The 18,892-nt window shown below is 34.1% G+C and overlaps 2 protein-coding genes across 2 annotated transcripts; both read right to left on the bottom strand.

The window, feature by feature from the left end:
• Positions 1–2,203: 2,203 nt before the first annotated feature.
• LOC143257897 (potassium voltage-gated channel protein Shab-like) lies at positions 2,204–9,491 on the bottom strand. Its single transcript, XM_076516922.1, has 4 exons — positions 8,763–9,491; positions 6,185–6,323; positions 5,582–5,814; positions 2,204–2,311 (listed from the first exon to the last, which is right to left on the bottom strand). Exons 1-4 carry the CDS (start codon positions 9,489–9,491, stop codon positions 2,204–2,206), a joined length of 1,209 nt encoding a protein of 402 aa, XP_076373037.1.
• A 3,260-nt stretch (positions 9,492–12,751) lies between these two features.
• On the bottom strand, positions 12,752–15,725 carry LOC143257601 (general transcription factor II-I repeat domain-containing protein 2-like). Its single transcript, XM_076516563.1, has 2 exons — positions 15,608–15,725; positions 12,752–15,509 (listed from the first exon to the last, which is right to left on the bottom strand). Exon 2 carries the CDS (start codon positions 15,111–15,113, stop codon positions 14,484–14,486), a length of 630 nt encoding a protein of 209 aa, XP_076372678.1. The 5' UTR covers positions 15,114–15,509; positions 15,608–15,725; the 3' UTR covers positions 12,752–14,483.
• Between the last annotated feature and the right edge of the window lie 3,167 nt (positions 15,726–18,892).

The raw sequence follows: 18,892 nt of genomic DNA, 5'->3' as shown, positions 1-18,892 counted from the left end.
GGCGGTAAGTTGACTAAGTGTCTTTCCTCTAGTCTATCATTTCTAAATTAGAGGCATTTAGTGCAGATAACTCTCAAGTAGCTTTGCGCAAAATCCAATAATTTACCTCTTCTTTCTAACTTCATCCTGCTATTGTTAACAACTGTATATGTCATCCTAAAGAATACTGACTGTCAAAAAGTACATCACAGACACTTTCTTTTACCAACCTCACAGCGTTCTGTAGGCCATACATGGTAAATCATGTATTAAATTATAAAAAAAGAATACCAAGTTCTCTTTCACCACCACCACCACTTTAAAAGTTTTCTGGTATGAGACTCGGAAGTATATATCCATTCTATTTTCTATCTTGTAACCTAGTGGCCAAAAAGTGTTCTGTCTTGCATCCTAATAACCAAGAAGTATTCTGTCTTGTAACCTAGTATCTAAAAATTGTTCTGTCTTGTAAAGTAGTAGTTAAGAAGTGTTCTCTCTTATAACCTAGTGGCCAAGAAGTGACTAACTTACAGGCGATTAGTAGTACTCTCAGAGAGCGCTTTTCGTATAATTCTGGTAAGTACCAGGTTCTTCCGGAGTTTGTGTCAACAAAATAAATACTGAATTAATTGTTCTTTCTCACTTTACTACGACTGAACTCAAACTATCTCTGTAAGTTGTCTATTACGGTTACTGGACAAGATGTTGGGTTATTCATTTTTCGTAACTTTTAACTCGTAAGTGGAGTAAAGACAAAACGTTTGGTCACGCTACAGTTCAGCTGGCTCTTGTCGGTCATTACGTTTGTAAGTGTACATAATACGTTCCAATGTTTGAAAGACGAGACACATAACTTGTAGTACTGTTTAACTTGGATTTAACGTGGTTAAAAAGTGATAAGTATTCACAAAACATCAAAATTTGATTTCTTTATTGTACGTACATTACACAATTTTAAGAATAAATAATTCTTTGCATTTAAAATATTCAAATTATTGCATAAAAGTATAAGAGTAATTTTAAAACAATAATATTCTTTTTATCTGATTTCTTTAGAGAATTTAATCTTTCCTTGTTACTTGACGTGTCCATAATTGTAACATTGGTTTCAATATAGATACAAAATACATTTGACAAATTGTCACATATCTAAAGTAAAATAAACAAAACAAGAAGTTTGAAAGTCGACGAGAATGTAAGATCCATCTTCATGATGATGACTTCATTTGATGGAAGTTTCTGGTTACTAAGAAGATGAACAAATATGTAATTATAAAACACTGTACGACGTTACCAAAACTGTTTTGTTTTTCACAGATTTCGTCTAAACGATAACACCGTTGTTTCGTTTCACCAGAACCTTCATTATAATTCATAAACGTCACAAAAATGTGAAGTATTAAATATATTTATATACTATCTATATATAATATACGATAATAATGATGAAATCTGAAAACAGAAATAGCCAAATATGTGTTCGTTGTCAAGTCACGGGGTAGCTTTGGTTTGTTTCGAATTTCGCGCAAAGCTACAATAGGGCTATCTGCGCTAGCCATCCCTAATTTAGCAGTGTAAGACTAGAGAAAAGGCAGCTAGTCATCACCACCCACCGCCAACTCTTCGACTACTCTTTTACCAACGAATAGTGGGATTGACCGTCACATTATAACGTCCCCACGACTGAAAGGGCGAGCATGTTTGGTGTGATGGGGATTCGAACCCACGATCTTCAGATTACGAGTCGAGTGCCTTAACCACCTGGTCATGCTGTGCTCACTCGGGAGTTACAAATTTACATAAAATTTAGAGATTTATCGAAATATCTGAGACAAAACAGAAACAAAGATAACACACAGCACAATATTTATTAGAAATACAGAGTGTTCGGAAAGTCATTGTGCACTTATATATTTATTAACAGACATGTTTCAATATAGAATACAAGAGGTAAATATGAATGAGAATTAGAAAAAATGTTGAAAGTGACTCCCGTTGGCATCAATACAGGCTTGGATCCTTCTTATTTTGTTTCTAAACACCGCTATCAGTTGCTGGCTTGAAATAGACTGCATTAATGCCGTTATCGCTGTTTTCAAAACTTTACAGTGACTTTCCGAACACCCTGTATAATCTCACAAAAAAAGCAGATTACAATTGTAGTGTGTTATAAAATAGAAGGAAAGATAGTTTCACTTGATAACGAACCAGTAGACAGTAGAGATCAAACTTTAACAGAAACTGGAGAGCGGTCTTTAACAGGATAATTACAATGTGGTTGGCACAGAGAAATAGCAAGCTTTTCGTGAAACTGTTGATAGTTTAATCCACACTGAAATACAAGGATCAAGGTAATATTGACAACAGTAAGATACACATTTAGTACGAAGTAATCCAAATGGGTGTATAGCCACTACAAAACTACCACTGACAACAGGTGACAGGATGAAGTGTTTTAAGTGGACATTGAAACACACACAACGAGATGACCAAAGTTAGAAACGTGTACTTTTAGCAGGTGCATTCTATATCGAATTATCTTGTAAGGATGAAAGACATTTTGTTTGATGGGATAGAGAAAAATGGATCAATGGAATATTCACAACAATGGTTTGGATGTTTTACGCTGAATAGGCTTATATAAAAACTGAGAAAGTTAGTTAAAAGGCTTAGCTGAACTGTGGAGAGTAATACGGGACATTTGTAACGATAATCCACAATTACATATTGACAAACGGTAGAGCAGCATGAGAATACGGTGTAATGTTTCATGTGATGAGAAGGTCTCACATCAAAATGATAATCACGCCCCTCGTCGTGTTGACAAAACGTTAAAATCTCTTCACTACAGACCTCTTTTAGTAGGATGGTCAAATTCCTGAACTCTTTATGGTTGTTATTCTGTTAAATATCTCAATGCCGTAAGATAAACCAGATATTAAAACTTGTGTCTATAAAGATAGTAACGAAGATGGTACACTACATGGAAATTTCTCAAAACGCTTTATCAAAAGTGTAGCATCTTTTTTACGCAGTTATTTCATGACTTCCTTATAAAGAAAAAAACATTTGCCTTTCTCTCCTATTACACTATTTTTTCTAGTGATGGTGAGCTTTTGGTAAGATAACACTGGTATTGTGGCAAAACTTTCTTTTGGAATACTTAAATGTCTTTTTTTCTCTCAATCTTATCGTAATCATTAGGATAAAATATTATGGTATGGTAATCTATACTCTAACATACTCCATTGATAATTAGAGAGTTAAACAGCAGTATCAAATCATATGGCATGGTAATCTATACTTTAACATACTCCATTAATAGGTAGAGAGTTAGACAGTAGGATAAAATCATATGGTATGGTAATCTATACTCTTACATACTCCATTAATAATTAGAGAGTTAAACAGTATGATCAAAATCATATGGTATGGTAATCTATACTCTAACACACTCCATTAATAATTAGAGAGTTGGTGCAACAATTTATAAAACAAGTTTTAAAGTAGCAAATTCTCACAGCTGAGTACCTGTTCCATATATTGTCTTCTTTGTTATTCTCTTTGCCTTCTACAACCTCTGCATATTCAAGATTGAAAATTAAGCGATAATATATAAAGTATCTGATAATGGATACAAAAATCAGCAAGTCATATGACAAACAGCCGATACAACATTTGCGATAGAATGGTATATATGAAACTATAATTTGTCATTGTTTGGTAATACGTAGTAGTGTGATGCCGTTCTAAATCTGATTCCTTTTGAGAATAATAAGTAATAGTTCTTTTTGAATGTAAATTATTAATACGGTAAAATGATAGACTGGAGACTTACAATTTCGAAGAAAGGAACCATGGTGTCGTCAGAAGTAAGTTCCTGGACTTATAAAGCCATATTCTGGGGTTTGATAGCTTGTGGTGGACAAAGTACAGATTGGGGCTATGTACGCTTTTTAATGGCATTATGAAACAAAATAATATGGATCAACTTGGCAGTCTAGAACTAACGAGAAAGAGATTCGTAATAAAAGTCATACCTCAGACATGAGAAGAAAATTATAGCGCCTTTTAACAGGCAAGAATTCACAAATACAAAGGACAATGACAAAAGCTGTCTACATGACCCAGGCAACAGTAGGCAAAAGAATCAAAAAGGATCCCTCTCTATGAATAAACTATACAAGTTGCTTCAACGAAATATCCAGGATTAGAGATCCAGTTGTTGAAGACTCTATGAATATATCTGTTCAAGGCAAATGCAGTACGTCACGACACCCTACAAAGAGTATGTGCACTCTGTTAACTATGAAAACTTTGGTGTAATTTTCTATTAGGAGACTGGTGAAACAAATTTTCAAAAGGTACATGACATACCGCGAAACTTTGTCGAAAAGATTCACGATTATTAGTGGAATTGCACCAGAGGTAAGTTATGAATCAAGAGGGTAGGTACAAAGGTCAAAGTATTTTAGTTTTGGAACTTCGTGCAAAGCTATTCGAGAGCCATCCTTTATTTAGTAGTGTCAGACTTGAGGAAAACCAGCTAGTCAACAACACCCACTGCTTACTCTTGGGCTATTCTTACCAGTGAAAACTGGGATTGACTATTACATCATAATATCTTCCTTTGACTGAAAGTTCGAGCGTTGTAACCACCAGAACAGGTCAGAGTATACTCTCGTTACAATCAAATCAATCTTCTTCTTACTTTGTACTGCACATAAATACATAATTTGTAAGGAAAAGAGGCCTAATCAAGGACATGGACGGTTTTCTTTTAGTGGACATTATTCAAAATCGAGCCCTTTCCCCAGATATCGATTTCATACAGTTCCATTACTGGCTCTTCGGTCATTGAGCGGTAAATTTGAAGGTTAAAATAGCCCAATTTGTAACTTTGCGCTTGACAACAAACACGGCCTTTTGTGTATGTGTTAGTTTTTATCAACAGTTTAGGTAACATATGAGAGGTTCATGTTTATTTGATGGTTTGAACTTCATATCTAGTATTTCTGTGGAAATATAAAATGGTATAAATCTGTTTCAATTTTATCTGAACTTTCATGGTCGTAATATCAAAAAGTATTGATTTCTCTGTTGAGAGTTATAAAATTTTTGGAATCAAACATCAGGTTTTTATATACCTTTATAGATGTGTTTGAATTTTATTTGGCCAAATTTACTGAAAAAAAATCTAAGTTATTTTATACATGGACGAAAAAAACATTATTAAAAACGTAAATGTCATTCTAATCTGGAATTGATTAGTTACTGAGTGCTTTATGTGTTTTGGTAATATTATTTGGTAAAATCCTCCCATACATATTTTAACTTAGGCTTATTGTATTTACTTGCTAGAAAATTTTCCACTGCATGTGCTGATATACATTTACTGCAATGTCTACGCCTTCAAAACCTCAACTACATGATAAGAGTGAAATGACGAAAAACAAAACAAAGAGCTCACCTTGCTGGTGAATCTGGATTTTATGTTGCGGAAAATAATTCCTGGTGACGAAAACGAGAGCGAAGAACATGAAGACGGTGCCGGTAACGTGTTTGCTCTTTCGGCCTCTTAGATTATTATTTTTTTTCTCACCAGGGCTCTTTGGACTATCTTCTGTTTTGTGTAAAACTCTGCAAAGTTGTTGACAATGATTGGTACAGGCATCCCAACAACCACTACACCTGCAATACAGCAGACACTCCCAATCACTTTGCCAGGTAAAGTAACGGGAACCATGTCTCCAAAACCAACAGTCGTCATAGTAACACAAGCCCGCCAAAAGGCAGAGGGAATGCTGGTGTAAAGTGTTTCAGGTTCGTCTTTCACTGCAAAATAAGCGAGACTAGAAAAAAAACACGATGGAAATTACAAGGGATAAGATGAGCAACCCGAACTCTTGGATACTTTTCTTCATTGTATATCCCAAACTTTGCAAGCCTCTCGAATGTCGAGCCAGTTTTAAAATTCTCATAACCCTTGCCACACGGAAGATTAGGATAATTTCGTGAATGTTTTCAAAATCTTTAGGGACAATATTTGTAGCTACAAGAATTGAAGACACGATGAAAGGGGTAATAACTAGGAGGTCAACGATGTTTAGTATACTTTTTAAAAACTTCCCCTTGTTTGGTGCAGAAAATAATCTCAAGATATATTCTATACTAAACCAAACCACACATGTGATTTCAATCATACCCAGTTTTTTGTTTTCTTTGTGTAGCGGAATTTCTTCATTGACATCTTCATCATATTGTTGCTTTAAGGAAGGTATCGTACCTAAAATCTGTGTGATGGATGATAGCAGGATGAAGAACACAGAGAAGCTGGCAATGATCTAAAGAAAAAGTTAACTTCTAATCACTAATCGATACTTATTATCACTTTATGTAAGTATATGTGTTTGAGACATTCACGAATTACGCAGCCCTGCGATGATTTTATTGTCTTGAAATATTCACGTTTTACAGTAATTCGTGTACGCTGAATCCAACAATGATACCAATTTTCTTCGTCGCGTACAGATTTTTCATAATACGCCATATGTATGTTTAGGCAAGTGAATTACTTTCATTAAAATCGGGTCACACTTTGTAACGCTTAAAATATTGGCAGTCGATAAGACGCTCGCGCAGCCGATTGATCTGTGACCCAAACATAATAATAAAAAATTGTTCATTGTGAGTAAACGAAATAATAATTTGATTCAAGTAAGAGTGTTTTCTTTTATGATTTGTAAATAATCCTTACATGAGAGACAAAATGAATATTATTTTCGAAATCTGCGTAGCTAAATTACGAAACATCCGTTATTAAAACGAAAACAGTTTTTATAAAGTTCTAATTCGCAAACCTGTGTTATATAAGAATTAATAAAAAATAACAGTTATAAAAAATCATAAAAAGTACATTTTGTGATATAAAATATAAGGAATAATTGCAGCAGTAACACCCGAATAGAATGAAAACAATGGACAACCAATCAAAAAACTATTTTAAGGGTAAACATCAAGTGTCAAATCCAATAATGTTTTCAGTTTAGCCATTCATCCCCTGTCCTTGGCAAGTTGTAGATAGGTATGGATATCCTTTAAAAAAGTAAAATAACAATCATGGAAATGCAAATATTAAGTTTTACTAAGTTTTGTAAGAAATACCTTTAGCTTAGTTCATCCTTGCAGTGATGAAGAAATGATAGATGGAGGATGGTCCATGATTTTATTTAGAGAGCTCCATCTATCCTCTGTTTCAACTATTTGAACTGTACCTTGCATGCCTTTCATTTTATGAACCAAACACAAAATACAGACCTCAAGATGGACAAAACATAAAACACAACCTCAAGGACCCGACATGAGAGTCGTGGATTTGAATCCCCGTCCCACCAAACAAGCTTGCCCTTTCAACAGTGGGGACATTATAATGTGACGGTCAATCACGCTACTCATTTGCCAATGAATAGTATATCATTGTATGATAAATTAAATAATGTTGCCAAAGCTGGTGGCCCTTTGAAGAGCTCGCTGTAGATATAGTACCAGTTTTTCCCTCATGGCTCCCACCCACTGAACTGTTAGGTGAAAACTAAAGACGTGTAACAATTCTACCATGTCACATGTTATTGTTGCATGATAATATATTTTGTAACCAACTTGGTGTCCTTTCTGTTTCGTGCTATGTCCCGATAGTTCATCTACAACAATTCCTTCTGAGTTTTGTGCTTTCTAAAACGGATGATCAACACCCATATTGTTATTTTGTTTGAATTTGAAGAACCAGCAAAACAAACAGTAACGCTCTTCTGCTTCTTGAAATACAGATTTTACAGTAAGGGAACGTGCAAGTTTTGCTTTGTACAAAACATGAAAATTCGTGAGATTTTTACTTTGCAAATTAATTCGGTTACAAAGGTTTAGGAGAACAGTGAATGAATGTAAAACCATTCCTTCTTACCCATTAAACATTCACTTCCAATACTTACATATGCACAGAAACGGAGATTTGGAGGCTATTGGACTTTGGCCTGATTAATTGAAGAATTCGATACCCCTCTGGGGCTATTATGTATGTGTCTATTTTCCCAGATTCAACTATACCTGCTTCGAAGTTATGTGTACTAGAAGTCCGATCAAGGCCTGAGGCGTGCTACTATCGATCTTTTAACATTGGGAAAGTAGAGGTCAGCGATAATTCTGGACTTAGAATGCTAAAATCCAGGATTCGATTCTCATCAGTATACGAAATACAGATAGCCCATTGTGCAGCCTCACGCTAAAACAAACAAATGCGTCTAGGAAAGTTCTCAACCACAAATTGTAACAGGAGCTCAGTTAATGCCAAGTCACTTTGTCACTTAAGTAACAAATCTTATGAGAATAGTCCTAACATCATGAGATAAGATATTCAAAACGGTGAACGTACTTTTCTACAATATATAAAGCCATAAGCTTAGCAATAATCTAAATATTTTTCTTCAAGTTACTAATATGCATACGCATGTGAAAATAGTTTACTTTTAACTAAGTACAAAACTGCACAATGGGCATTCTTAGATAATTCCTTCACAGGGATTAAACCCTAAACGTTAGCGCTGTAGGTCTCCAAGCTTATGGACGTGCCAAGTGGGAAGGGGGAAAGTAATTGGGGGACTAGTGAATCAAACAAATTAGTAATGAATGTACTTTATTTATACGACTTCATATAAGACAAAAGAATAATCAAATGAATGCATTATTCATCTGGTAGTGATAACATGAATAAATAAAAATAAACGTACTTTGGCAGCCACTGAAGTATCAGGTCTTTCCATTAGGTTCCAGACAAACTGCTTACATTGCGCATACTTTCCTTCTTCAAACTTTTCAACTTCTGTTCTAAAAGTAAACCGTTGAACGTCTAAGTCAGTAAAAATTGATTCATTTTTTTCATAGTATTTGCTCATACAGCAAGGCTCCATACAAGTTTCTTTCAACATCCAGTAATCAAAATCGTCAGTGAGCGCCCTTACACAAAGTTTGCCCACCAAATGGAATTTTCCAGTGCGGTAAAAATTAATAATCGAAGTGAATGGTGCAGGACTGTGATCAAAGAAAAACTCGTTTTCATCAGGATTATACTCGTCACAGTATTCTTCAAATTCCTCAGGATCTCGGCATAGTCGTAGACGACTTAAGCGGGTTTGAGGGAAGCGCTTCAAAGTATTCCACATCACTTGATGTTTGACACCACCAACATTTAGAGACACCCTGTGGTTTTTGGTTTCAGTAAGATCAGCCACAGAGTCATTTGGAGACAAATCAAGAACATCTTGTGTTTGCGCATCATTTATATCTATTAAGGAAATGGGTAAACTACACGAATATTGTGACTCTTCCACAGATAGGACTGAATGGTTACTTTCTATTTGATGCCAACCAGAGACATCTCGATGAGGTGAGTTATTCGTATGAAGGTTCTCTACCAAGTCCATTTCTTCAAGTGATACTGATGACCCCAGCGTAGACATTCAAGTCAGTTTTAATTCACTGGAAATATGAATTCGTTTCACAGGGACTGTAATGACTTCTTGGCTTCAGAAGCAACTGAAATAAGAATATTTATGATAGGATATGTAACATCTTTCATCTTAAAATGTGAAGGGTGATAGGTTTTTGCAAAAGTTTTCAACTAAAGAACGAAAAAAAGATGAAAATCTGGAAGAATACGAAACAGTTATTATTATTTTTACAAAGAAATACAAAATGTTTATTCTACCATGCAATAAATCTAGATCTAATACACCCCACAAGTCAATCAGCTTCTGAAAACTCTACCAGTAAAATATTTTCAGAATCTATTTTTTTTAAGGGTTCATTTAAATATACATCCGTCACACAAGCCTAATTCATTTCAATGTATATATACATCTCTTGGATAGAATTTCATAGACATGGCCAAGTGGTTAGGGCGCTCAACTTGTAATATGAAGGTTCGAAACCCCGTCACACCAAAGCATGCTCGTCTGTTTCAGCAGGTGGGGGCATTATAATGTGATGGCCAATCAACTTGTCTTTAGTAAAAGCGTAGCCCAAGAGTTGGGAGGGGGGATAACTAGCTGCCTTACCTCTGATCTTACACTGCTAAATAAGATACGGCTAGCGCAGATAGCCCACGTGTAGCTTTGCGCGAAATTCAAACCAAACCAAACTGTTTATGCTTCTACTAATAAACTTGTACCATTTATACCTGTACTAATGTATTTCATTAATCATGTAAATGCAATATTTGTTTTATTTAAGTTTTTAGTAGTTCATGGTACTTTAGGGACACGGGGAGGGATAAATTAATGAGTCAGAGGTGTATTGCTGAATTATTGTTATGTGACCCCTGTTTGTCCGACAAAACGGATAATCCAGCAAGGCTTTGGAACCAAGAGTGCAGGAAATTCGGTGGTGTACCTTTACCACTTAAGAGTCTTCAGTGTGTGTATTTAGATTATTTTTATGTTTTTGTCTTGCTTCCAAAGTGTTTTGGTGTAAATATCTATATTACTGTAATATATTCATTTGTTTTATTTGTACCGTTTTTATGCACATACCCTCAACACATGACGGATTAAATAAATTAATTAAAAAGGCACTCGACTTTCATTTAGAAGTCACTCGTTCAAATCACGACCGTAATATTCATTATTATTTTTCAAATGGACTTATTACTATATTTATAATAAATTCTTTGCATATTTGGAAAAACAGGAATACAGTTATGGATTCATTCTGGAATAATATTTGGAATAATGTATATAAAAGCCAGTTTCATTTTGGTAATGCTGTGGTTTGTCTGTGTCTTAGCGATATTGTTACCTGATATTGTTGTCTTAAATACGTACATAAAACTTCGAAGTTTACGAAAGCTGGCTTGAATTCTACTTTTTTCAACGCTTTACCTTTTACTTCATACACACGTTTATCTTGATGAAAACGTTTAGAAGTTCTTGTCGAGTTTCAAAACCATCCAATGTTTTTATTAGGTTTTCATCAAGTTTGTCAGTTATATTATTACTTTTTAAAAGGTAAAACATGTTTTTCTTTATTTCTTCCAACCGTATTGTCATTAGTCTTAACTAATGATGACATCTCAAATTAATTATTATATTTAAATAATCTTCTTTCGACCTTTAAACCGTAATTTCTAGGTTATATTATGCAATTAGAAAAATACGACTTGGTACACGTGAAATACCGATGAATTTATGTAACCTTCCACTTATCACAGAGACACTTGAGAAAGACAACTTCATGAAATAGATAATTTGGGTCTAGTTCAACAATTTCTGCTGGAACGTTATGGGTAAAGATTTGGGCAACAAGAGTATGTTACTGAAACTATGGTTTCTTTCCATCAGAAATTGTTTATTACTAGCCTTAAGATGAAGAGGTAATTTAATATATATACATAAAAGCCACTGTCTATCTTTTGGTAACACATTAAAACTTTGTTAAAAATTTAAAACATCATGTTATACAGAATGATGCCATTAAACTATATGGTGTGCTAAGAAAGTAATAAGCCATTAACCTCATATCTATAGAAAGTAATGAAGACGATTTTTTGAGAAACAAAATTTAATGTAAGGAAAGAAAAATTCATTGTAATTTAGGATTTTTTCTAAACTTTATGGTAGTACAATGTATGATTATTTTTCTTTTATGATGATGGGGGAAATTTAATAAACAAACTCACTGAACGAAGGGCGAGGACGTTGGAGGGGGGTAACAAACCCCAACCCCTCATTTCTTAACGGGCGAGGCTAGTTACATAATAAACACCAGTGACTATGAGTCAGAAAGAATTAAATATATTTTACCCCAACAGATGACGCTATATTATATTAATAAAAATATTTTTCGCCTTAGGTAACAGATTTTTAAACATTTAGTCAAAATATGTATAAGAATTTTTTATGAAACGTTAATGTAAAAAAGAGTTTTTAATAAAAATTCGATTTATTCATTTCTTACGATATTTTAAAGGTAGGTTAGAAAAGAACATATTTTTTATTTTTGTAAATATTACTAGGAATTTGTACATTTGTCCTTTACCATAAAACTCACAGATTTTACCATCACAATTAATAATTCGCTGGATTAGACATTTGACAATTCAGGAATATTTCTTTGAGTTTTCTTATTTTTATTATAAGCCTTTGCCAAGAAGATTTGAACATACCATAAAAATATCATATATAAGCCCAACTTCTAATCAAGAACCACCTATACCCAAAAAATGTTTTATTTTTAAAATACTAGAACATTTATCAGCATTCACCGTAATATGACAGAAAATCAAGTTGTAATAACATAAATTTTACCCACCTAGATCTGAACCAAACGTTAGCCTAATATTACTCATTAGTCTATTCTCTTCTATATTTTAGGTTATTATTATACGATCGGAAATAAACGTTTTGTTTAATGAATATTTATAAATGCAAGTTACATCGATATTAAAATTATCAACGGAACATTCATTAAATCATTGATGTGTAATTACATCTTACATTATTCCTTATTTGAAACATTATTACATACTAAGCATAAACAAGTATTCACGATATTTTGTAGACACTAGTTGAACTACTATTAGAGAACAAGTTTCAGAGCAAATTGAACGTTTAGCTTCTCGAATATCCTCGCGTGTATTTGAATTTCGAAGCTTTTCCCGTAAGAGACAAATTGTACTCTCGTTCACAACAATGTTGATGCGAAAAACAAACAAACTAAGGTTTACGGGTTTGATACAAAGTTACATTTAATAACTAAAATGCTATACACGTATTGGTATAAATATATTTTCTTAGCTGTCCAACCATAATTACAGTTATTAGGCGTATTGCGTTTTTAATATCATGTTATTTATTCAGTTTCTCAACATTTCTTCTTGAAAAAACAACTAAGGGACCGAATAGCGAATGTAGTGTTAAAATATAATAGGTCTAATACTAATACTGTAAACTGTACGATCCGACGAATGGAGATATTTCCAAACGCTTTCTTTCTTTTAATAAAAAATATAAATAACTTGGATATTATTCAAAACTAGTATTTAATTTTCTGATACTAATGTTAAACTTGTTTTTTAAATAGTTACAAAACAAATGAAATAAAACAAAAACTCAACATATTAAGAAACCAAATAAACACAGCCATAAAACTATGCTTACCAGATAAAATGAAGGATGAATTAGACAAAATAGAACAATACTTTATGAACATCAATAAATTTCCTCCACAAACCGTAGAAAACATTATACACACACACACCTAGACAGAAAGCAAAATCAACTAACAAAAGTAAATATATCTCACGAATTAAAAAATCACGAAACCATATACTGCTGCATACCATATATTCCCGACATCAGCAGAAAAATAACCAACATTTTGCAAAAACTAGTAACAGAATATGACATCACAGTTAATACCAAATTTATTCCAAAACCAGCCACAAAACTAAGGTCTATACTATGTAAAAACTACACTGACAAACGCCATACCAACATTATTTATAAAATACAATATGATAACTGCCGCCACTTCTATATTGAAGAAACGAGTAGAAAAATGGAAACCAGATTCAAAGAACACAAAAAGTCACCTTCACACATTTTCGAACACTGCAAATCAAATAAACACAACATAACCATAAAAAACACCCAAATACTGAATAAAGGAACAAATATAAACAAACGCAAAATTAAAGAAGCCTTACTTATACAACAACTCAAGCCCAAAATAAACCAATACAAAGGAACACCTTTATACCTATATTAAAAATAATATAATAAATAATAATAATAAAATAAATAATTTAAAATTATATAATCAAACATCTAAGCACGTTCTCTACATTCCGACACTCAATTACACAACCTCCTTCAAACATGTGGTCAGCTATCGGTCAGTTACCTCTTTCTTTCTTTGGGAACCTCCTCTACATAAAAATTTTCTCAATCCATACCAGCCATTTTTACATATATAAATTTAACATCTCAGACTCAGGGCAGATGGTCTCAACTCATTTTACTCTTACTTTATCTCTTGCAAATTTATTGTTCTTGCTTTTAAAACGTTAATAGTGGCTTCTTCCCATACATTTTCAGTTTCAACTCTTCAAATTCAAGAAAGTACCCATTATAGTAAGAAAATTGGGTTTTAAGAGACATTTATCATCTATGTCTGTAAAATATATACTTTCTGCATACCAACACAATCTTAAATGTGGCAATGTCCGATTGTATTCAGTAATCTGACACTTGATTCATCAACCTCTTCTTCTACCTCTACACCATATACAGAAATATCTTCCTCTCCACTATTCATGAATGAGGTTTGGCTAACGCTTACGGATCTGGATCCTGCGAGATCAATCCTCAATGTGCTGATTTGACTGTTGCATTTGACAATTTACCTACTGACATAACTCATGAAGTTGTTGATTTGTCTCTACAATTTGTTGATTAAACTTTCACTGGCCTGCTGCATTTGTCAATCCGGTCTGTTGGTTTATCAATTTCTTCAAGAAACGCCTTGAACTGGCGATGATTAAGTGCATGACCCCGAATGAAGTTCACTGCAGAAATGACTGGTTTCAGTATGCAAGAAATATCTAAGTCTTTTCCATAGAGTGCTTGCTGATGCATGATGCAGTGTATGAACAGAGCGCTTGGGAGTTGAAGATCTTCCAACTGTTTCCTGATCAGCTCCACCAGACCCTTCTTTACTCCAGCCATGTTTTTTCCTCCATCAACTGTTACACCTCTAAGCTGATTCCACTGAAGGTTATAGTCTTGCAAAGTTTTATGCACTTCCATGAAAATGTCTTCTCCACTTGTTCTTCCGTGCGTGCTGCAAACTGATGCCAACTCTTCCGTGATCTGAAAGTCCAAATTAACTCCACGAATGAACACGAGAAGTAGTTGAGAGATCAGAAGACTCATCCAGTGCAAGAGAATACCATAAGAAGTTCCTAGCTTTTTGGCGTATCTGTAATGCGATGTTCTCTCCAAGTTCTTCTGCTCTCCGTACAACTGAAGTTGCTGAAAGGCTGATACTTTCAAAGAAATTGGCTTTTTCAGGACACAGCTCATTTGCTGCTTCCATCATACACTCTTTGATGAAGTTGTCCTCAGTAAAAGATTTTCCTCGCTCTGCCATCCGTTGCACTATTTTGTAACTTGTATGAGTGACAGATTCATTTTCAGTAAACTTTCTTGTGAAGAGATTCTTTCGAGATTCAAAAACACGTTTCATGGATTCAAATTTCTCAGAAAGGAGATTTCCTGATAATTTCAAATATGTTGATATGTGTTTTGTTTCATAGTGACGCCGACAACACGACAACACTTTCGGTGCATATCATGGTTTTTTGTTTCCACAAAGAAGTACTTTTCTGCCCATTCTTCATTGAAAGCACGACACTCAGAGTCCACTTTTCTTCTTTTGAAAGCAGCCATAACGATGGGTGAAAAAAAACAAAACAGGATCTGAAAATAAAAAACAGAACGCTGTGAGAAAACTATTGTTCTTGTCCAAGAACGCACAAACAAAATATATTGAAACGTACGTTTGCCACGACACTTACCTAAGAACGAGTTACGAAAAGCGCATAACCCGACTAATAAGAGAAATGAGCTTGCTGAAGCGGTAACCTTAGGCCGCTGAATTTGCAAGACGAGTCGATAGGACGAGGGTTAAGTCTGTACTTGTTTTCGAAATCCTAATGCTTTAATAGATACGTGCCTCGGTATGAATAAACGGGCAGCAAGGCCGAATGAAGAATTTTCCTATTGGCTAAAAATGCGCGTAACAGCCTTGATTCTTTTTATCATAACGTCTTGTGTTTGCCAGCTTAAAGCGTCCATCGGTATGATTTATTTTGTTATGACAGTCGGACATTTTTATGTCACTTTTTATTTCCAAGAGGCTAGCTGCTGGCGAGCCGGACAAAATGACCTCGAGGGCCATATCTGGTCCGCGGGCCATAGTTTGGTGACCCCTGATTTAAAGAAACGATCTATAATTTTGTTTTTTTTTAATTTCGCGCAAAGCTACATGAAAACTATCTGCGCTAGCCGTCCCTAATTTAACAGTTTAAGACTAGATGGAAGGAAGCTAGTCACCACCACCCATCGCCAACTCTTGGGCTACTCTTTTACCAACAAATAGTGGAATTGACTGTTACACTACAACGCCTCCACGCCTGAAAGGGCAAACATGTTTGGTGTAACAGGAAGGTAATAAGTATCTCAAAAAATAAATTAACTTGGTAGAAGAAAAATAAAATCGCCATAAACGTAGAGAAATAAAAAACAATTTATTTTTTTTACGAATGCAAATTTTATCAACCGTTGCAAAAATAAAATACTTAAGCTAAAGAAAATATCAACCAAAGTGTTGCGTAAATTTAAATTCGAGGGTTTAGATCTTAGATATCTGATGATGTATTTGTTCGTCCTTAAAGTGAAATTAAATAAACAAATAATCTTGAAATTCTTCAAAATTCTATTACAGTTTTTCTACTTTGTGGCCAAAAAAGTATCTTCCCTTTCCAACAAATAAACATCCATTGGCAATCTGCAGGCTAACAAAGCTATAATTCGGGTTTCGATACCCATGATGTGTACAGCACAGAGAACCTATTGGGTATCTTCGTGCTTAACCAATACAAAATCTTATTGATGCCAATGAATCATTAGTTTAATGCTGTTTAATTACCCTGAGCTTGTAAAATCCGTTGTTTTAAACACCGCCGTATACAATCACTCACTGTACCGTAAAAATGTTTACTTCCAAAGATTAGCTCCCAATTGCACAGCGTTACGTCTGCGAACTTACACTGCTAGAAAAATGGTTTCGATATCTCTTATGGGCAGAGCACAGATAACCTATTGCATAGCTTTGTGTTTAACTACAAACAAACAAAGAAACTCAAATATTAAGCATAAGAACAAGCCAGTTCCAAATACTTTGGATGTTCGAGACGTGCTTAACTTTTGTTTTAAATGTTATTACAGACAAAGTCTACTTACTTTCCCATTCAGAAGAACCCTAATTAACATGAATCATTATTAATAAACGATTAACCCTTCATTTGTTCAATAATAAAACAAGAAAAAATACGTGAATACAATACTAACAATCTTTGGTAAGATAATCACTAATGTTCTCTTTATTTGACAAAAACATTATGTAGGAACCAGTGATACACTAAAACGCACTAAGTAGGTGTGCAGAAACGATTATTAGCGAAATTTTCAATAAAAAACAACAGTCTCAAATCACCCCAGATTAACAAAGTTATTGTTCGCTCTTTAAACAGTTTCACAAAAGTTGTCCAAATTTAGATTCATTATTATAGCATTTGTAATTTGTTTAAAAGGTTTGTTGGTTATTTACGATCAACCATTGCAAAGGAAATTCTGTACTGTGTCCACAAGGGATATCGAAAACCGGTTTGTAGCATTGTAAATTCACAGACACACCGTTGAGCCACTGAGAGTGTATTTGACGAAATCGTAATGAATTCTATTTTTATTTACAATTATTTAAATTAAGTTGTCTCTACAGAATATGATTGAGAAAAAATTAGATACTTATAATGAATTATTAAAATGGATTGAAATTAATTTTCTACCCGAATTTGTTTTTCACATTTTCTTTACAATCGTATACCACTAAATTATAAAAGTAGTTTAAATTTATTATTTGACGTTAACATTTTTTATGTCACCTCATAACTTACCGGAGACCGTGGCTTAATGGTTAGCGTGCTCAGAACATGAATCAAGGATTTATGGTTTGCGTTCCTTTGCCACGTAAGGTGCTCAACACTTTGGTGGCGTGAGTGCTCTATAAGAGTGGCAGTCAGACCCAATATTTTTTTTACTCTTTTCATTCAATATCAGAGCTCATCAACTGACTGGAAGACGTCATCAAGGAAGAGTGATATTTTGGGTTCGTATCATTGGTACTGAGCTTGGGGGTCCATTTAGAGTACCTAATGATGTAAAAGTGACTTCTGAAGCCTATGTTGCATTTTTTAAGGGCAACTTAAAACTTTGGTATAGGACCAAGTCTGTGGGATTCCAAAGAAAAGCCATTTTTATGAGATATAATGCCCCATCTCATGCTGCTCATGGTACATTGAGTTACCTTTCAAAATTAGGCTTGAAAACTAACTAACTTACTGAATGGCCAGCTTCCTCAATAGATTAAAACCCTTAGAGAACTTGTGACATATCATGAAACTTACGATTTATGCTGGTGGAAGAAAGTTTACATCAAAGGATGATCTCTGGAATGTTGTATTATCATCTGCAAGGGATGATGAAGCAAAAGACATTTAAAAACTGACCAACTCTGTCGATGACAGGATCATCAAAGTCGTGTCAGAAAATGGTTGTTATACCAACCAATAAATGAGGTATCCTGTTCTGATTCTTATGTATTAAGCGGTTTGTGGGTTTTCTTTGGTTAACATAGATTAATTGTATGAGTTTTATTTATTATTACCTCCAATGGTTGTTATTTTTGTGCTGTAGAGTCAGTCATTTGCCAGGAACTTGCTTAATTATTTTCCACTGTATAACTCATGGCATTTTAGAAAACTGTGTTCGTTAGTAGATTTCGATGACAATTGCACAGCTTGTGTATAACAATATGGAAGTTAATCTGCATAAATTTAACCTAGATCATAAATATTCTTTTCAAAATATTTGTGTGAACAAACCTTGCATAATGATTTGGCACGCACTTTACTGAACTGTGTGATCATACCTCTCCACATATCATAAAACTTCTTTTATCAGTTTAATACAAGTTATTTTGTTCGTATTTTTGAAATTCAGTGTGTAACTATTCGCGACTT

Source organism: Tachypleus tridentatus, chromosome 7 (genome assembly GCF_004210375.1).
Source record: "Tachypleus tridentatus isolate NWPU-2018 chromosome 7, ASM421037v1, whole genome shotgun sequence".
NCBI classification, from domain to species: domain Eukaryota; kingdom Metazoa; phylum Arthropoda; class Merostomata; order Xiphosura; family Limulidae; genus Tachypleus; species Tachypleus tridentatus.
Note: the sequence above shows the minus strand (reverse complement) of the source record. Positions and strands in the feature narration are given on the sequence as shown.